The sequence below is a fragment of the Carcharhinus amblyrhynchos genome, chromosome 4, assembly GCF_965287045.1.
Source record: "Carcharhinus amblyrhynchos chromosome 4, sCarAmb.v2.hapA, whole genome shotgun sequence".
Lineage (NCBI taxonomy): Eukaryota > Metazoa > Chordata > Chondrichthyes > Carcharhiniformes > Carcharhinidae > Carcharhinus > Carcharhinus amblyrhynchos.
This window is the reverse complement of record NC_137327.1, coordinates 50072772-50094693: the sequence shown is the minus strand read 5'-3', so window position 1 is coordinate 50094693 and position 21922 is coordinate 50072772. Positions and strand designations below refer to the sequence as shown.

The window sequence follows — 21922 nt, the reverse complement described above, 5'->3', positions numbered from 1 at the left end:
TATTTTATGTATTAGCTTAGTGCTGCTGCAGGAAACTATTTTTAGTTCTAAAATAACTACTACTACAAGTTCAGCCTACTTTAGGCACAGCTGTGCTCTGTGTTCCTTACCCTTTCCTTCACATGGTTGTCATTTTTATTTCACCATTCACCTCCCCCCTATTAATATGCCGCCAGTTCAATGGAAACATGAGACGAATCCAGATACGAAAACCGGAGGAGGAATATAAGGGGAAATTTGAGGGAAATATGAAATCACCACAGCAATAGTTCAGTCGGAGAATGTGTAGAACTAACGTTGAGAAAGATTAGGAATAAAAATGAAGCTGTTTAGATCATTTCTCTCTCCCTTATTTTGCTCTATATTCAAATGTACTGGTACTCTGTCATAGAATGGTACAACAAAGAAAAAAGTGAACATGCAAAGCATCAGTCATTCAAGCTGACAAGTCAGCTTTTCGGTGCATGTCACGGCTTTTATCCACTGGATTGGCAGTGATCAGTATAAACCAACCACATCACTGAGAGACTCAAGAGTTGTTGAATTATTTGTTTTCCTCCCACTCTTCTTCGCACAGAAATCTAGACAGAAAATAGTACCCGAGAGAGACAGCTGCAGGAGTTCTTATTTTCTGCTTCTCAAAGAAGTTGTATTAAAATCTACTGCTAAAATGCTGTTTTTAAAAAGATTTTATCTTCCTCAAAGGAGCTTGCTGATGCAAATCTGATGGTTGTCCTATATGAAGGCTTATTTTATTCCACATCAGTCTCAGTTACGATTTTTTGAGATTAAGGTGATGTTCCCTAGTGTAAATTAGTTGGCTATCGCCAGGTTTGGAATTAAGGACTATGATACAATTGATGATGAACTTATTTAATCGCAAAGACTATTTTTAATGGTCAAAGTGTGCAAAATGTTTTAATGCCAGTATAAAATCAATTATTTTGTCCTGCTCAAAAACTTGAAATTACTTGATGGTAACAAAGGATGAATACTTGGTTGATTCATGCTGTATGTGTTATTTTAAGAAATTTGTGACCTGTTTCTATTTTATTTTAAGAAATTTGTGACCTGTTTCTATTTTATTTATTTTATCTTGTGAAGTTATTTTGAAAACTACACAGTGGTTTATATATTCCTATTTAAAGTCTCAGAAATAATTCCAGGTGAACCTGCTTTTTGCTTTGAAGTGCAGAATTAGTCAGATCTAAAATACTGGAGGGCGCAAAAGAGTCAACAATTTAAACCTTGGGTAAGAGGCATTCTATCAGACCTCCCTGGAAAGATCACTTCGGCACTCGACCATCTTTTGGTAATTCCTAAAGTCACCACTGATGAAGAGAACGCGTTTGTAAACCTGAAATAAGAAGGATCAAATGAGGGCTAAACCTGCAGCTTAAGGTTAGCTGCCAATGTCCTGTTGTAATTTTGCTGCATTTATTCTGCATCACATGTCATAAAACAACCTACTCCAAAGGTTTTGAACTCTGCATTGATGAATGTTTTACAATGCAATGCTGACCAAGTGTGACAAGTCAAAACAGTTTCAGAAACTTTTAGGGAAAGAAACTTTGTTAAACAGCGCTTCTCCAACAAAGTGACTGTCCATTCAATCAATTGTTTAATGATTACAACACCACTCAGTTTTTTCCTGTTCACAATAAAAGCCTGTACCTCTTCAGCTTTTGTTAGTTTTCTAATTGGCAGATGTGAATAGACCATTTTATCCATTAAATTTATGTTAATGTTTCACCCCACGTGCACCACCTAGCGTATTCCTGTATGATGACTGCAGTTCTGCTTAGGATCATGTTTTACGGGAAATAACCAGGGTTTATTATGATGGTGAATCTCAGGGTGATGTCAGATAAGCAGTGCCGAATATTTGTAGATACCTCAGTCAGAGTTATAATTGATCGCTGGATAAAAGCAAATTACTGCGGATTCTAGAATCTGAAACCAAAAGAGAAAATGCTGGAAAATCTCAGCAGGTCTGGCAGCATCTGTAAGGAGAGAAAAGAGCTGACGTTTTGAGTCTAGATGACCCTTTGTCAAATCTTATTAGAATTAATCCCCCACCTTTGTTTTAATGGTACTGAGTTCTTTTATCTGCCAGCAGCAAATATAATTCGTTTTAGGCTACTTCTGAATTTTAATCAGTTATTGATACAGCCTCTTTATAAAAACCGGAAAAATTGCAAATAATTTTTGATGTGGTTACTTCAACAAGAGATTGTCAAAATTTTTCCCTGCATCACTTCACTCAAGGAGATTTGTTTAATGAGTATTCTTTTCAGAATAAATTTTTGAGTTGTCACTCTTGGTTGATACTATAAACGTTTGAAAACATCCTTCAATGCAGAATTCTAAATCCGTAATGAGCAATTTTTTGTTTCATGCATATGATTCAGTAGCATTGAATGTTGCACAGGCTTGACAAGATGTCTTTTCAAGTCTGGGACTCCAGTTTGAATCCAGCTGAGGCAAATAGATGTTTTTTCTGTTGGCTCCAAGAATTGTATGGGAAATGAATTGGAGCAGTATCAGCCATTTCCCTGAATAATTAGTGCCCATAGCCCAAAACTGCCCACAGAACTACTCTCGATGGGTTGAATCAACTCCTCCTGTAATGTAATGAGTAATGTTGATTCCGTTCAAAATAGTGTCAAGGCTGAATTTTTGTTCTGTTGATGGACGGATGGCCTTCACCTACATCATGTCTCTGAGCAGCTTGGAGAAGGAACTGGCATGCCGATGCACTTCTATAACGAACTGTATTTAAGAACTTATATTATGTAATTGGTGGAATAAGTCTGACATGCAGGCCTGGATGTGTACTTTTAGAACTTCAAGGTGGCACCGTGGTTAGCACTGCTGTGTCACAGTGCCAGTGGCCTGGGTTCGATTCTTGGTTTAGGTCACTGTATGTGTGGAGTTTGCACATTCTCTGCGTGGGTTTCCTCTCACAGTCCAAAGATGTGCAAGTTAGGTTGATTAACCATGCTAAATTGACGTAAGTACTTGCACCACGCTAAAGACACAGCTCTGTCACATAGCTGATGAGGAAGCTCTTGAGAATTGGAATGAAAAGCTGCTGAAAATACAGTGCAGAGGCTCCTCTGTGTAGTATTCAGTGTCCAGGTTGTAAAGCAAAATGAACTCCCTTCATTAGCATCAGTGTGCCTGTGTTGTAGTTAGCAGGATGCTGGTATTGTATTTGAACCCGAGCTGTGCTTCTGCTCTATCTCCATTTGCGCTTTGTAACATTTTGCCTCTACCGTAGTTCATCTGTTGCTGAAAGCTTCATCCGTGCTTTTGTTACCTCTAGACTTGATTATTTCAATGTATTTCTGGCTGTCCATAAACTACTCATCCAAAACCTGATAATCCTTATCCCAAACTGCACCAAGTCCCACTCATCCATCACCAACCTACATTGGCTTCTGGCAACACCCCAATTTAAAAATTCTCATGCATGTTTTTAGTCCTCCAGTAATGCAGCTCTTGTATCTGTGCTCCTTCAAATTTGATCTCTTGCGTATCTCTGTTTTTAATCACTCTGCCAGTGGCGTCCATGCCTTCATCTGCCCATTCCCAAAGCTCTGGAATTTTCCTCTCAAACTTGCCTCTTTGCCCCTCTTTCCTCCCTTAAGTAATTTCTTAAAATGTATTTATTTGTCATCTGCCATAATATAACCTTAATTGGCTTTGTGTCAGATTTTATTTGATAATGCTACTGTGAAGAACAGGATGTTTTATTACATTAAAAGGGCTACATAAAGCAAATTGATGCTTTATTTCTGGTAATGCATTAGAAGTAATGAAGCTGTTCACGATTTTTAAACTGTCTCGCACAATGCACATAAGTGATTTGGGAAGCGGTAGCGTAAAGAAGTATACATGGTTTGAAATACCCCCTGAAATAATCTCTCAATAACCTTTACATTATGATTTAACGATCTGGGCCAGGAATTCAAAACTTGTTACTAACCCCTCAGAAATGGCTCTTTAATGTGTCAAATTTCTTTAGGATCAGTGTTGCTTTAGTAATTCAACAAAACCAGCTGCAGCACAATTCCTTGATCAGTGTTAGCAACTAGCCCAGAAGTCCTCTTAGTAGCATTTCATAGCTCAATAGTTCTGAATAATTTACTAATCCTTAACTTGTAACTCTTTCAATCTAATTTTCTCTTGTTGCTTCCTACTTCCAGCTCACTGCCCGATCCTACCAGCTATACTTTTCTGACTTTCCGGACTTGTTGCCTTCCTACCCAATTCTCTGGCTGACAGCCTGTCCCACTTGTTGCATGTCTCCTACTCACCCTAACCTCCTCTACTGAATCTCCTCTGCACCTCCTCCAGTGCCAGTATATCCTTTCTCAAATAAGGAGACCAAAACTGTACATAGTACTCCAGGTATGGCCTCACCAGCACCTTTATACAGCTGCAACATAACCTTTTTGTTTTTAAACTCCATCCCTCTAGCAATGAAGGACAAAATTCCATCTGCCTTCTTAATTGCCTGCTGCACCTGCAAACCAACTCCTTGCGATTCTTGCACAAGGACACCCAGGTCCCTCTGCACTGCAGCATACTGCAATTTTTTTACCATTTAAATAATAGTCCATTTTGCTGCTATTCCTACCAAAATGGATGACCACATTTACCAACATTGTACTCCATCAGCTAGGACCTTGTCCATTCACTCAGACCATCTATACCCCTTTGCAGACTTTCAGCGTCCTCTGCACACTTTGCTCTGTCACTCACTTAGTGTCGTCTGAGAATTTTGACACCCTACACTTGGCCCCTAACTCTAAATCATCTATGTAAATCATAAACAATTGAGGTCCCAACACTGATCCCTGAGGCACGCCACCAGCCACTGATCGCCACCAAAAAAACACCCATTTGCTCCCACTCTTTCTTTCCTGTTCTTTAGCCAATCCTCTATCCATGCTAATACATTACCGTAACACTGTGCACTTTTATCTTATGCAGCAGTCTTTGATGCGGCACATTGTCAAATGCCTTCTGGAAATCCAGATACATCGCATTCACAGGTTCCCCATTGTCCACAGTGCATGTAATATTCCCAAAGAATTCCACCAAATTAGTCAAACATGATTTACTCTTCATGAACCCATGCTGTATCTTACCAATGGGACAGTTTATATCCAGATGTCTCGCTATTTCTTCCTTGATAGATTCAAGCATTTTCCCAATTACAGAAGTTAAGCTAACCGGTCTATAGTTACCCGCCTTTTATCTATCTCCTTTTTTAAACAGTGGTGTCACATTTGCTACTTTCTAATTTGCAGGAACCACCCCGGAGTCCAGTGAATTTTGGTAAATTACCACTAGTACATTTACTAATTCCTCAGCCATCTCTTGTAGTGCCCTGGGATGCATTCCATTAGGGCCAGGGAGACTTGTCTACCTTTGTCTAGCCCCATTAGCTTGCCCAACAGCCTTCCTGTCATCAATTTTTGGCATGTTATTTGTGAATTCCACTCTGAAGACTGACACAAAATACCTGTTCAATGCTTCAGCCATTTTTGCATTTCCAATGTTTACTTTAGCCACTATTTTTCATTTTATATATTTATAGAAACTTTTGTATTTATTTCTACATTCTGAGCTAGTTTATGCTCATAATCTATCTTAGTTTTCCTTATAACTTTTTTAGTGGCTTTCTGTTGACCTTTTCCTCGGGGAGGAAAATGGTGAGTGGAGGGTCAGGGAGGAGAGAGTTGGCAAGCAGGCCACAGGAAAGGCAAGTGCTCATATGACTTCGAGCTCCTGGAACTGACATGAATGAATTTTGGCTGCTAATTCCACCCGATTAATCATGCCATGCTTGACCTTTGTCTGTTAATTTCTTGTCTACCATTTCTTTGTGGGCAAAAGTACCAGTACACCACCTTCAGCCATGATGGACCAACAGTTGAGTGACTTTGCAGCTTAGAGGGAACACTGTCCCCAAGCCTTAGTTTTACAAACTGATGCCCATGCTTTCTGGATTTAACTAATGGGATATGTCCCCAGGGGGAGAACTCCACAATCCCTACTGTGTAATCAAAAGATGTAGCTGTGGATTTTACAGCAAGCTGATTGGAGACCCCACTGCTGTATTAGGTGATGTAAGGGATTGGTCATTGAATTGCCACCATCTTGGATTCAATCCATCCCAAGTAGCTTGGATGAAGATCTTTCTTGCTGTCTGTAAGAATCCTATGTGAAAGCATGAGGGTTGTACCACCAAATCTGCAACAAATTGACAGTGTCATCAGATGACACTGGGTGGTTAATGAAGTTGAATTCCTTTCAGAAAAAAAAGTTACATTCTTAAGATGTTTAAATTCATTAACCACTTAATTTTTTTCTTTTTTTAAATTTCTATGATTTGAAATGCATTGTAGTCCCATGGTATTAGGTGATAATATAATGGAATAAGCTGGAAAATGTTATTTTCATAAAATGTCTCTTTGTATTATTGTATTACTCTCCAAATCTGAATAAAGCTCTTTCTGGCTCAGTTTGTTAAAGGAATGTGCATGAATCACACCAGACTGGGCATTGAGCCAGAAACATTTGGTTTCACTATATAGATGTGCGCGGCTCATTGAAGATAACCAGAGTACAGTACGTGAATGGCAGAAGTAGAAATTTTTGGTGCAAAATTATTGTAGTTTGATATCAGAGTTGTATGGCATTGGCCGATAGCTGTGTATGAATTTTTCTGCATTTTCTACACCCCCTTTTCCAGTTAAAAACTAAGCAGTACATTTTTTGACATGTTGCATTCATTGCAGTATCAGAGCATAGTCCATCACGTTCTCTTTGTTTTGAAATGCTGGTGAAATTTTAATAGTTTTCTTTGGTTGTGTAACAATCTAGCCACTGACATTTGTTTGTGATGGCCAGGGCAATGACCTGATGTGATAGTAGAACCTTTCAGCATTCTGATCACGATAGCATGCCTAGCCAATATCAATACGCTTCTGTCAAAATTAAGATTCTATTGCATTCTGGTAAACATTTAGTTATTGTGAGCGTTCAACCTTATTTTTACATACAAGCAGCAAGAATTGTTGTTGCTTGCACTTTGTCACTGTTGACTGGACTATTTTGGAGGAGGGGGAAGTTAATTAGCCTTTTTTTGTCAGTTGATACCTTTTGTACATAATGATCGGGATGTCTGCTGCACAAGACATTTTTTTAACATCTTTTAATCTGTGTCACCCGACATTTTTCTGTTGCCCAGCATCTGTATTTTCAGTGTTTCAGGTTTTATCTTGATTCCAAAATATGTTCACAGCGAGTGTTCACAGTGCATGCACAATCTGGTGTGAGCCATCGTCTTGAGTCGGGTGATAGTGTGGGTTGTTTCTCTTATTTTGTTGATTTAGGTGAGACCCCTCAATTTGTCACTGGCTGGGATACCACGAATTATTACAAAGCAGGATGAGGGGGGATGACTAGCTCTGTCCATATTCAACCCCCCTCTGGTAGCAACGAGGTTTAATATAACAAGGTTCCCTTACCTTTTCTTGACCCACTAATTAGGTTTAAAAATGAACCACTTTAACCAGGCTTTCTTAAGTTAAAGACAGTGAATTTATTAACCACTAAAAAGGTAAGATGAAAAATAGTTAAACACATGCACATACATACATTTACACAGATTCGAAGTGAAAATTGAATCCATATGTAAACAAATATAAATAAAAATGTTTATGCAACTGTCCTTGACCCATAACTGTCCTTTTGGGTGATTAAATTTGACTGCCATAAATTTGACTTCAATAGGTAGATAGTAAGTTTTGAAGTTCTAGTAAAGTTGACTTCACGCAAATAATTGGTTCTTCGATTCTAGTGCTCTGTTTGGACAAAGAAATTTCCCAGTTAAATTTTCAGCTGCAATTCTTTTGCTGCTTGGGGCTGACTTCCACAGTCAGACAGAGGGATTCCAGATGTACCTACAAAAAATATGGCTATTTTGCAGGGATATAGCTTCTACACCTGTTACTGTATCACACACCTTCAGTGTGAAAAAACTTACAGCTGCTTATCCTTATAGAGTGCACACATTGGGGCAGCTCTTTCAGATAACTTTTAATCCTTTGTTTGAATATTCCAAGGGGGAAACAGAATCGACTAGACTGTCTACCATTACTGGCAGAATCTTTTGACATGAAGTGGCCATTCTGTCCCTTTGTCATTGCCAGAGACGGTATTCAGTTTCTGGATGCTTTTAGAAGTGCCGTGTCTGGAAACATTGAGGGGTTCCGTTGTCTCTTAGAGAAACACCCTGAAGCAATTCCTCTCAGTGGCTGACTTGTCTGCTCTCATGATGTGGAGATGTTGGCATTGGACTAGGTTAAACTCAGTAAGAAGTCTCAAAACACTAGGTCTAACAGGTTTATTTGGTAGCACAAACCACCAGCTTTCGGAGTGTTGCCCCTTCATCAGGTGAGTGATTGGTATGTGCAATCACTCGGAGTGCTGCCCTTTCACCTGATGAAAGCTAGTGCTTGTGCTACCAAATAAACCTGTTGGATTTTAACCTGGTGTTGTGAGACTTCTTATTGTATGTTCTCAGCTATCTTTGGTATCCCCAAATTTAGAGGAGTAGTAAACCATACAGAAGGAATGGGGAGAGTGAATATAGACTTGCACAATTTTAAGAAGAACAGAAGTACACCACTCTTTGAAGGTGGCAGAACATATTCAGAGTGTGGTTAGCAAAGCATTTGGGACCCTGGGCTTAATAAATAGAGGCACTGAATGTAAAAGCAGGGAAATTATGCTGAAACCTTTATAAAGCTCAGGTTACACCCAGTTCTGGTCACCACCCATTTGTGAATGTCCTTGAGCGGGTGCAGAGAAGATTTACCAGAATGGTTCCAACCATGGGAGATTTTAGTTACAAGATTACTTTAGGACATAGGAGCAGGAGCAGGCTGTTCAATGCCATCTTGGTCGCTCCTGTCCTCAGTAACGTCTAGTTCCCTGGTTGACCATCCACTTCTTGCCTTTTCCTCCACACTGTCCACCTATCTCATTGGTCCCTCTATGTTGAGGGACTTCTGCAGTGATATTTCATGACTGAGATGATTAACTTCCAACAAGATAACCAACATTGTCTTGTGCTAAGTATGACTACAAGCAGTTGACAGTTTCCCCCCCGATTTCCATTGACTGTAGTTTTGTAAGGACTTCTTTAATGCTGAACTTGGTCAAATGCTGCCTTGATGTGAAAGGCAGATCTGATCTGTTGGCTGTGGAATTGTCTAACTCTGTATACCCCATGCTGTTTATGCTGTTTGACATGAAAATAGTCCTTTGTTGTACCCTTAACCAGGTTAATACACTTCTTTTTGAGATATGCCTGATGCTGCCCCTGACATGCCCTCTTGTACTCTTTAATGTGTTGATTCCTTGGCTTGATGGTAATGATGGAGTGGGCAGTATCTAGGTCATGAGTTTCCAGATTGGGGTTGCTGTTGCTGGTGGCCCATAACTTCTCGTGGATGCCCAGTTTTGAATTGCTAAATTGGTTTGAAATCTATCCTATTTAGCACGATGATAGTGTCTCACAACACAGTGGAGGACATCCAGTGTGAAGGGGAACATTGTCTCCGTAAGACCGGTCCAGTGGTCACTCCTACCAATAAAGTTAACATTTATTTATTAGTCACAAGTAGTCTTACATTAACACTGCAGTGAAATTACTGTGAAAATCCCCTAGTTGCCACACAAGTGTGGCAACAGTTCAGGTTCACTGAGGGAGAATTTGGCATAGCCAATACACCTAACCTGCACACCTTTGGACTGTCAGTGCTGTCATGGATCAATGCATCTACAACAAGTAGATTGATGAGGATGAGGTCAAGTAGGTTTTTACTTTTTGGATCCTTCACTACATGCTGCAGAACCAGTCTGGCAGCAATATCCTTCAGGATTTGACCAGCTTGGTGAGGAATGGTGCTATCGAGCTTGATGTACATTTAAGTCTTTCATCTAAAATACATTCTAAGCCCCCGCCACCCTCAGTACTGCATCCAAGCAGTGTTAAACATGGAGAAGTACTGATTCTTCAGGTGAGGGGGGGTACAGTAGGTGGTAACCAGCAGGAAGAAAATTACTCTGTGGGACAGGGCTCCCAATTTTGCCATAAGTCCCTGGATATTAGTAAGGAGGACAGGATCAATAGGGCTGGGTTTGTCGATGTCGTTTCCGGTGCCTATGTTGATGCCAGCTGGCCTGCCTAGTTTCATTCCTTATTCTGTTGTGATTTGGTCCAATGGAGCTTCCCTGGGATTTAAGAACATAAGAAATAGGAGCAGGAGTAGGCCATCTAGCCCCTCGAGCCTGCCCCGCCATTCAATAAGATCATGGCTGATCTGAAGTGGCTCATTTCCACTTTCCCGCTTTCTCCCCATAACCCTTAATCCCCTTGCCTACCAAAAACCTATCTACCTGCGTCTTAAATATATTTAGCGAGGTAGCCTCCACCACTTCAACGGGCAGAGAATTCCAGAGATTCACCACCCTTTGAGTGAAAAAGTTCCTCCTCAATTCCGTTCTAAACTGCACCCCCCTTATCTTGAGGCTGTGCCCTCTAGTCCTGCTGTCCTTTCTGAGCGGGAAGAACCTCTCTACCTCTACCCTATCCATTCCCTTCATCATCTTATACGTCTCAATTTCAGGCTTGCTGAGCTGATTTGGGGAGCATTTCAGAGTCAACCACGTTGTGGGATTGGGGTCACGTGTACACCAGATCAAGGGAGGACAGCAGATTTCCTCCCATAAAGGACATTAGCAAACCAGATGGGTCATTAAGACAATCAATAAGGATTTCATGGTTGCCATTGTTGAGATTAGCTTTACATCCAAGATTTATTAATTGAATTTAAATTCCACTAGCTGTTGTGGCGGGAACTGAAACCATGTCCCAGATCTGGACTTCTGGATTGTTAGTTCAATGATATTACCACTACAGCACTGCTTCTGCCTCTTCCCTTAAAGGGACTGGAACCCACCCACACCCCGTGACGTAGAATCCGCTCGTGTTCCTAAATCAGCCGAGACGAGAGCTGCCCCTGATTTTCAGATGTGTAGTCAGGGTCATCACCGCCCCAACAAAATCCTAGCCAGTGCGTCAGCAACTTTGTTTCCCATCAGGTAGCTGTGGCTGTTGTTCAGGACATCCCAGTGAATATTTACCATAGGTCTCTGGGAGAGTATCAGTATTTGCACCGACACCATTTTGAAAAACACTTCAGAGGAGATCAGGTGTATCTGTTGTTGAAACCAAAGATTCTCACATACAGTGCAAGTTCATTTGAGGTTTATGCAACTGATCTGGCAGCCTTCACTCCAGAAGTGTGGGAGCAATGATTGACACAGAACCAGGTGCAGAGAAGAGGGAATAAGTGTTTTTTTTTAAACATAAGAAGCTCCCTGTTGCAATATTGTATGCTAAATGAAGATGTGCTTTTTCATTAATGGTTTTTACAGCTACCTTCTGCAGAGTAACTAAATGGAAACCATTCCAATAAAAGCTCCATTCCTATTTGCTGACATTATTGTGGTACCGGGTGTTGAAAATCCAAACCTCATGGACATCTTGCTTGTGTAACACAGACGAAGCATTGAAGTGACAGGAAAATTATATGTCCATGACATGCAGCTTGTTTGCTGTATGTTATTGACTTAACAGGTGTTTACAAGGAACCAGAATTTATTCTGTGTTAGATCATTTATTATAAATTTTAGCATTGTGGCAGTAAATCACTGGTGTGAATTAATTCAGTAAATGGCACTTGGAAACACTCCCGCTGGAACGTTTTCCCAAAAGAAAATCAAACTTTCGGGCAATAATCTGATCCACTAAGGAATGCCATCCACACGTTCAGAACAAACACTTGTCATATGCTTCAAGCTTCTGCAGCAAGGTACAAATATTTTGAAGGGATTGTGAGGTCCAGTTGGATTGGAGTATGGAAATAAACGCACTTTGAAATTGAGAATTGCTCTTTGAAGCATCCGTATGAATTTTGTTAATAATTGGAGCTCCATAATCCTCATACAGTTGAACACATCTTAGGAAGTCAAATGATGTCTAGACATTGTGTTGAGGCACTTGAAACAAAATGCTGAGATGTAAAGCTACAACTGGAATAGAAAACAAATAATGTTTGCTGATCATACTACACTTGGAGTACTTTATATTATTTGGAGCACCACACTACAAAGGGATGTGTCAGCCAACAAGAGAATGTAGAATAACAGTGATGCCAAGCATAATGTAGATAATATATGTGGAAAGGTTTTCAAAAAAAATCTCAAATTTCAGTAACTGAGTCACAAATCTCTGGTGCCAAATGGGTGGCACTTTTTTAAAAAAGTGTCATAATTTAATTAAACAATATTACAGATCAACTTTGTGTAAAGCACATTACTTCAAGCAGTTATTCCAAAAGGGTTGAATTGCTTGGAACTGTCCAAAAGTAAAGTTTATTTATTAATCACAAGGAAGGCTTACAAAGTTCCCCTAGTCGCCATAGTCCAGCACCTGTTTGGGTCAATGCACCTAACCAGCACGTTTTTCAGACTGTGGGAGGAAACCGGAGCGCCCGGAGGAAACCCACATGGACAAGGGGAGAATGTGCAAACTCCACGCAGACAGTGATGCAAACCAGGAATTGAACACAGGTCCCTGGCGCTGTGAGACAGCAGTGCTAACTACTGTGCCATATCCAAAAAATTTCAGATTGGTGCAATTCTCTACAAGTTTACAATAACATACCCTGAATTACTTTGAATAATTTTAATATTTTTCTGTTAATATTAATTAGAGAGTTAAGCAACTTTTGGGAGTTTGATTGATTTAGAAGCTCTCCTTTATTTGGTATGACTTGGTACAGTCAGGTGAAGATTATTGCTGAATTTTGGAATAACCCGTATCTGGAATATATAAACAGCATTGGCAATGATGTTAAGTGACTTGAAATACAAAATTTGCTCTTGGGTTCAATCTCCAGTGATTTATTATTTTAATAGCTCCCGCTAAACCCTTCAAAATGTCGCTGTTATTTGGCATAGTACATTTGTTCTAGTAAATGATCAATTAATTGCAGCTCTCATTTCCAGCAGTGTTTGATTTTCTTTGTTTTGGCAGAGTACAGTTCTTGCTTAGTTCCCTTTGATAGCATCCTTCAGTAGTTCGTATGAATCGTTCATAAGAACATAAGAACATAAGAAATAGGAGCAGGAGTAGGCCATCTAGCCCTTTGAGCCTGCTCCACCATTCAATAAGATCATGGCTGATCTGAAGTGGCTCAGTTCCACTTTCCCACTTTCTCCCCATAACCCTTAATTCCCTTACCTACCAAAAACCTATCTACCCGCGTCTTAAATATATTTAGCAAGGTAGCCTCCACCACATCAATGGGCAGAGAATTCCAGAGATTCACCACCCTTTGAGTGAAGAAGTTCCTCCTCAACTCCGTTCTAAAAAAACCCCCCCGGGTGCCCTCTAGTCCTGCTGTCCTTTCTGAGCGGGAAGAATCTCTCTACCTCTACCCTATCCATCCCCTTCATTATCTTATACATCTCAATGAGATCCCCCCTCATCCTTCTAAACTCCAACGAGTACAACCCAGTCTATTCAGCCGCTCTTCATAGTCCAACCCCCTCATCTCTGGTATCAGCCTAGTGAACCTCCTCTGCTCTCCCTCCAAGGCCAAAATATCCTTGCGCAAGTGCGGCGACCAAAACTGCACACAGTACTCCAGCTGCGGCCTCACCAGTGCCCTGTAAAGTTGCAGCAAGGCCTCCCTGCTTTTATATTCTATCCCCCTTGCTATAAAGGCCAGCATCCCATTTGCCTTCCTGATCACCTGCAGGCTGGGTTTTAGCGACTCGTGCACAAGGACCCCCAGGTCCCTCTGCACCATAGCATGCTGCAGCTTTTTGCCCTTTAAATAGTAATCCCTCCTACTATTATTCCTGCCAAAGTGGATAACCTCACACTTGCTAACATTGTACTCCGTCTGCCAGGTCCTCGCCCATTGCTTAGCCTATCTAGATCCCTCTGCAGACTTTGCACACCCTCCGCACGATCTGCTTTTCCACTTATCTTTGTGTCATCGGCAAATTTCAGCCCCCTCCTCCAGATCATGTATATAAATGGTAAATAGTTGAGGCCCCAGCACCGATCCCTGGGGCACTCCACTAGTCACCAAGCGCCAATCAGAATAGCACCCATTGATACCAACTCTCTGCCTCCTATTAGACAACCAACCCTCTATCCATGCTAACACCTTATCCCCAACTCCATGCCCCCTAACCTTCTGAAGCAACCTTTTGTGCGGCACCTTATCAAACGCCTTCTGAAAATCGAGAAACGCCACATCCACCGGTTCCCCTCCGTCTACCGCACTAGTCACATCCTCATAGAATTCCAATAAATTCGTCAGATATGACTTCCCCTTAACGAATCTGTGCTGCGTCTGCTCTATCAAACAATTCTTCTCTAGGTGCCTCGCTATTTCTTCTTTGACGGATTCAAGCATTTTTCCCGCAACAGACATTAAACTAACCGGCCTGTAATTACCTGCTTTCTGCCTGCTACCCTTTTTAAACAGCGGCGTAACATTAGGTGTTTTCCAATCTTCTGGCACTTCCCCGGAATCCAGCGAGGTTTGGAAAATAATCACTAAGGCATCTGCTATCACCTCTGCCGTTTCCTTCAGAACCCTGGGATGCATTCCATCCGGTCCTGGGGACCTGTCCACCATCAGTCCCGCTAGTCGATCAAGCACTACCTCTGTAGTGACAGTGATCGCATTCAGGCCCTCAACTCCTACCATCCTTCTATCTTTAATACCCGGCAAATTATTCGTGTCGTCCTCCGTGAAGACCAAGGCAAAAAACTTATTTAAGGCCTCCGCCATTTCCTCATCCCCCACCACTAAATCCCCCCTCTCATCCTTTAAGGGTCCAACATTCACCCTAGCCAGCCTCCTCCTCTTTATATATTTATAAAAACTCCTACTATCCTTTTCAGATAGGCAGCTGAGATGTAATAAAAGTAACAAATTATGTTTGAGTGAAGCACATTGCTTCAGGCAGTTATTCCAATAGGGTCAAATTGTTTAGAAAAGTCTTTTTGTGTAGACACATCCAAAAATGTTCAGATTGGTACAACCCCTTAAGTGTGTGTAACCTGAATTAAGTTCAATAATTTTAATCCTTTTATGTTAATTAATATTGGACTGTTAAACAACTTTTGTGACAAAATTCATGGCCTCGTTATCAATTGGCAGGGATTTCAGCTCACTATCCCGGTTGCAAGACAGAACAGGACATCTTGGAGCTGGTTGTGGGAGGTGATGGGGGAGGAAGCTGAACGTTGATAGGACCAGTATACTTTGCTTTGTCAATCTATCTAACTCTGGGTTGCTAAACTTGTGGCTCCATCAGTCCACCCTCTCCAATTGAGGGGGAGCTGAGAATCTATCATGGTGACAGAACTGGAAAAGTTGGGAGATATTTCATGTTCTTGTGTGCACCCAGATGACTTGTGACCATCAACTTGGGGATCCTAAACTGAATGTTTGTAATCAAGTGTTCTCCTCTGATGAAGTGTGAAGACAGCAAAAAGTCTGACACCACCAGGTTTAGATACATAACTGCTGAAATTCAGTGCTGCAACTATTTGCAAACTGAAGGGTGTTTTATTTTTAAAAAAATGACAACTGTGTACATTTATATAACTATAATGTAGATAAATGTTTGTGTTCAAGGCAAATTACAGGCATTCAGAACAACAAATAGGCATAGAGTCAGAGCAGCAGAAATTAAGTGGAATAAACAAAAACTTTGTCTAAGAGGTTGGTTTTTAAAGGGGTTTTAAAAAAAATAGAGAGGAAGATAAAAGTGTTGAAGGAGTTTAAGGAGAAACTTTGAACGTCAGGCCAAGATAGCTGAATATGAATTGGACTGGATTTTGAATGTTCAGATTACTTTTACAAAAAGAGTTCATTTGTAAAAGATTTTTTTCCTCAGGAGTCATAGAACTTGAGGGTATTACCCAATAGTTTCCCAATCCACAAGTGAGTTCAATATTGAAAGGGACAAAAAGAAGGTCCCAAGCTGCAAAGCTGTATCTGTTATCAGTTGTGTAACAAATCTTTATTTGCATTGGAAATGTTGATTTTTTTAATTATTTATTAGTGTCACAAATAGGCTTACATTAACACTGCAATGAAGTTACTGTGAAAATTCCCTAGTCACCACACTCCACCTGCTTGGGTACACTGAGGGAGAAGTTTAGTGTGATCAATGCACCTAATTAACCAGCACGTCTTTCAGACTGTCGGAGGAAACTGAAGCACCCGGAGGAAACCCAAACAGGCACAGGGAGAACGTGCAAACTCTGCGCAGTGACCCAAGCCAGAAATCGAACCCAGTCTCTAGTGCCGTGAGGCAGCAGTGCTAACCACTGTGCCACCGTGCAGCCCTTATCCAATCCATAAAGTTATAATATTAAATAATATTGTAATAAAGATAATAGTACTGGTTTCCTGTCTTAATTTCTAGAGACTCATTTTTCTAATCTGCGTTTTGTTTCAACAATGTGGGGTTGGTTATCTGATCTCTCTTGGCAAGTTGGAGGGAAGAAACATTTGTATTCAAAATAGAACGTTTCATGCTTTTTGCAATATTTATGAAGATAAAAAATCTCCACTAGTTCCATGAGGCTTTTCAGCAGATTATAGGGTGCTTCCAAATGGCTACGGTCCTGTTGTTTTTTGACTGCATTATTTTTCTTAAGATAAGCAGATGGAGAATCAGCAGGTGGTAAAGGTAATAACTTCATGGTTGCCAGAACTCTTTGTAAAACTAGTTTTATTTTGCAAAGGACTCTTGCTCTTCCTCCTCCCTCAATGCCTATGTGGTATGGTTTATGAACAAAAAGCAAGAATTTTGGAATATTGACAATCTAGGTTTTACAATATCATGCAAGTCACTTGCGTCCAACTGCTAGTAGCACCTTTACATTGCAGAATTCTGCACCTAGCTGAACAGAGTTTCATATGAGCCTGAGCTTGTAGTCTGGATCTCAGCGTTATCTAATTGCAAATGAAAGAATAAGTAAGGCTGACTAAAGCAGGCAATGTGCGCTGCTGAGCAGAGATTACTCGTGGTGGTGACCTACTTCAATTAAGTGCATGAATTGTTGCTAGGATATTTGAAATGTACATAGTGTTGCCAGGTTACATTATGGATCACCTCTGACAGTGCCCTTAACAGCAACCTAATGAAGCTTGCTAAATTATCTGGTTGCTAATTGAATAGAGTGCCAATCATCTCTCTGCATTGCCTTCCTTAGCTATATATCATTTACCTGGTCACCATGTAACTGCAACCCTAGTTTAAATTGCGGTCGTACTGACATTCCAGTTATTAAGACTATCAGATCTTCCTATATCTTAAAGGTATTATACAATACCTTACAAAACATAGGTACCTGAAGCAAATGTTTGAATGCATGGAATGTCTTCTTAATGATGGGTGATCAAGTATGTGGATTCTCAAAGGACCTTTTTCAGAATACAAGCTACTAGCTGCAGCACTCAAATCTTACAGAATTTTCAATGCACATGAACAGTAATTTTGTTCATTCTCTATTCTCTCATTTAATTCTTTCTACATTCTTTATCAGATACCAAGTTCCAGTACAGCCTAACAGTATTTGTGCTAATTACTGATTTCTTCAGAGTTTAAGTTTGTTGATATTCAGATAGAATAAAAAGTTGTTGCAATCTGTCCACAATCCTTTTATGAGAATCCCAATTAAGTAACTGACTTGAAAATTGGCAAAACTTAGTTATCCCTGCTTGGATACCAGTGTGAAGGTGATCAGCATTTAAAGGATTGAAAATGTACAGCAAATGCACTGGGTAACTTTAACTCAGAATAACAACACTGGCTATATTTCCTTTATTCTGTAGGATGTTATAATACCTATAAGAGTACTTTAACTCAGTAAAACAAGTGGAAATTTAGGCCCAGATTTTTGTGGAGTTGAGATAACTCATGAGACCGTTAGAAATAGTGGATGGGACCCTAATTCCCACCCCCATCCCTGGCATCAGCAGTTCCTGATGTCAGAGGATAAGGGTGTGGATAGAAACTCTAGCATCTGGAGAAACCAGCATCTGGTCATCTGTTTCTGTTGATACAGTTGTCAGATGTCATCTTCATGAATGCTTAGCTGCCCTCAAGACTCATTGATGGATAGCTCACCTAGAATCTGTCTACAAAGGCTGAAGCAATGTCTTACCTTTGATGGATTGACACAGTTTTAAGGTTATAATAAGTTATTCTTTGTTCTGTTTTCTCAATGTCTGTATGGTGATTGGACAAGATTAAGAGGAGTAAAGTGGGGTAAAACTTATGTTATTGAAATTCTGGAGTATCTGATTAATACTTCTATATGTTTGTAAGAGCAGCAGTTTTTTTTCAAAATAGTTTTCTTGCTGTTTTTTGATGAGCATTTCACTATTTGTATTGTGGTAATATAGCTCATTTGTTCTGTACATGTTGCATAATTGGTGAGTGCGCATGGAGGAGCTATGGGAAATGGCTGGTAGAATGAAGGCCATATGGCCTCATAGGCTACAACAGGATGGAAGTCCCAGGGAACCAAGGTATGCTTTCTACCTCGGCACTCACTCATCATTATGGTGACCTCCAAAAGCTTTGGGAGTCAGTGGGCATGACTCAATCCACACACACACACCCACACACACACACACCCCCCCAAGTGAAAATAGTGCATGGGGGCCCCATGCACTATTTTCAGTTCAGGGACACATCCAGTTCAAAACTTCAACATTCATACCGTCCACCACAAAGACAGGAGAAATTATAATGGTGAATAAGGAAATAGTAGAGACATTATCTTCACTGTGCAAGTCACAACAAAACATTGTGGAAGCAGTGGGGAATCCATAGCCAAGTGGAAAAACTTAAAAGAATTCAATATGAGTACTAGAGAATTTAATGGGTCAGCAAATGCTCAGCATTTCAGAAAGGGTTGTTACAGAGATAGTGAAGCATTTGTTTTGATTTGCCATAACTTACTGGATTCTAGAACAGTCTTCATGGATTGGAAAGTAGCTAAGGTGACCTGCTTTTTAAGAAAGAAGGGAGCATGAAAACAGAACTGTGGGCCAGTTAGGCTGACCTCTGAAAGGGGAAGTGTGAGATTATTCAGGATATGTAATTTTCAGGATAGCAGACTGCAACTGGTGGGGTTCAGAAGGGTCATTGCTCTCCAATCTCCCCACTCTTTCCAGCTTCCCTTCAGTTCTTATCCCTCCCCTGCCTCCAAACTCTCTACTTCCACCATTCCCCATCTCCTTTCTCCTCCACATGCCCCATCCCACCTTGATTTTGTATCTTCTAATCCCCTTCAGGCAAGTAGCATCTGATGGAAAACAACTGATAGCTAACAGGAAACCTGTTTCAGAATGCAGGCTCCAACTGGACACCTGCGGCTGCAACACGAGATGCACATGTACTACTCCAGTAATTATGAATGGCGGTGCTCAGGACTGTGTTTCAGCTTGGCCTTTGGGCACTGTGCTGGTAACCTTAGTAATGGAATCATAGTGGCAGTAGGAAAGTGATCAACTGCTCCCCATGTCCAGGATTGCAGTCTGCAAGTGTACTTGTCCCTATTCTTAATAGATGCATGATTTAAATTATTCATATGTTTTCAGCTTTGAATTTTCATTTATTATGTAATTTGCATTGTTTATTTTCAATTACTGGAGAATTCAAATCTTAACTTTGAATATTGACTTCATTTTAGAGGAGTAATCTACACACTTGAAAGAATGCTTCTTTAGTGTGGATTTTTTGGTAATCTTATCCACTCTGCTCCCACTCAGTATTTCAAAAGCTTCTGGGATTATTAATATAAATTATATTTATTAAAAGCTGCTAATTAATGTCTTATTTGTAATGGTATTTTAAATTGAATAAATGCATGAGGTGTGGTTTTAATTATATGGGAAATCTATTGTTTAATTATAATTTTTATATGTAAATCATTTTAACATAAACCTGAAATATTAATTCTGTTAAATCTCATTATTTTAAATTGAAGTATTTCTAATTGCTTTGTTATAAACGCAGATTTGTCCTAAAAAGCCTAATTTATACTGCTGTGTGCATAATTACCAATGCAAAACTGCATTGCTAAATGCTGAAACATTAAATCATCGCCCTAAGTTTGACAGTCACAATTTTGATGAACTAGCTGTTTGATTAAGGACTAACAAAATGGTGATTAATTCAACGGAAAACATTTTATAGCACTGTTTTGTAAAATGAGGAATGGGCGTCCTGGGATTGTCAGTTTACTTTGCCATCCTTAGTTATCTGCAGTTAGAGTGCTTTCAAATAGTCTGAAGATATAAGAAGAAATGTAAATTATAGATATGCTCTTGGGATACCCTTTTAGGTTTAGTAATACAAATCAGATGACTACTTTTTTAAAAAGATTTGCAAAAATTTAAGCCTTAAAAAGATTACCATTCCTGAGTGAAGTAGCTTTTGAACGGCACTCCTTCCTCTGTCCCACTCCCCAAAAGATTCCTAAAAATAGTTTAGTTAACTTTTCACTACCCTGGTTAATTTAAGCTCCAGAGTCTGTTATCCTAATTATCCATTATTTAAATCAGCATCTTCCTAAAGCAATTTCCTAAAATAAATGGTAGAGGAAATTACCTTTAAAAGATAAATGCATTGAGTGATCATTTAATTAATGTTCTCTTTAAAGGAAGATAAGGAAACTACAATTGATCTGGATTATTAGTGAAGAAAGCTGCATTTGCTTAAATTGGGAGATGGTACACTAAAATTTCAATCATTGTCTACATTTAAAAGAACATCTCCTCAAGCAGAAGCAGTAAAATTATTTTTTTCTCTCTCATTAATTTAAACATTTATAAATGTTATTTTTCCTTTCAGGTTTCAAGTGCCCAATTTGTTCGAAATCTGTAGCTTCCGACGAGATGGAGATGCACTTTATAATGTGTCTCAGCAAACCACGACTCTCCTATAATGGTACTGTACCAATTACTTCTATGCTTGCAGTGTGTGCTTGCTGTTTCTTTTTAAGAGTTTTGACAGTGAAAGTGCAGCGCATTATGTTGTGAATTGTGTTGAGATGTCTCTTTGCAAACAGTGAGCGAGAATGATGTATCGAGAGATAGTCTGATCGTTCACTTGTTGAGCTTCTGATCCTTGTCATACTGAGCAAGCATTGTGTTTATTGCTCTTGAGGAGAGGGAAAAATCTGAGAAAAGCTTCAAGCCTTGGTGTTGGTTTTTCTAGGCAATTCCTCTACCTCTTATTAATTCAGAGGTTCAGAGGCAACTCCTGGAACTGGGTTTAAAGTGGTATAGGTGAAGTTACAGTGTGCACGTCACTTCATAACTTGGCAAGTATGCAGAATAGGGAAAAATCTCTCTGGAGGAATACAGTTATTGTTATAACCTACAGTAGGTCCCCTTTTAAATGTTTAAGAAATAGTGCTCCAGTACACATGATATTGTTTCCTGTGTAGTGATGTCTTGATATTTTGAATGTTAATTTATCGAAGTTTGGACATGTTACATGTCTCTACAATAACCTCTCAGTGATTTCACACCAACCCATCAAAGCAAAAGCTCAATAGCAAGGTAATGTTGTGGCCCCACCCACTTGCTGCAGGTCTGACCCTGCTTCTCTTTAACTCAGTTTATACCTCATTGCTCTAGGTCGCTGGTCCACATGTCTGTATGTTGTGCGTAAAACTGGTCTAACATGTTGGTAGTAACTTCATGCATTA

At 39.9% G+C, this 21922-nt stretch overlaps 1 protein-coding gene across 1 annotated transcript in view; it reads left to right on the top strand.

The window, feature by feature from the left end:
• The window catches only part of znrf1 (zinc and ring finger 1), a 244674-nt gene that overhangs the window by 110933 nt on the left and 111819 nt on the right, over positions 1-21922 (top strand). The window contains exon 2 of the mRNA XM_080187130.1: positions 21061-21156. Within this exon, the coding sequence (XP_080043256.1) occupies positions 21061-21156 (96 nt within the window). The remainder of the gene's footprint in view (positions 1-21060; positions 21157-21922) is intronic.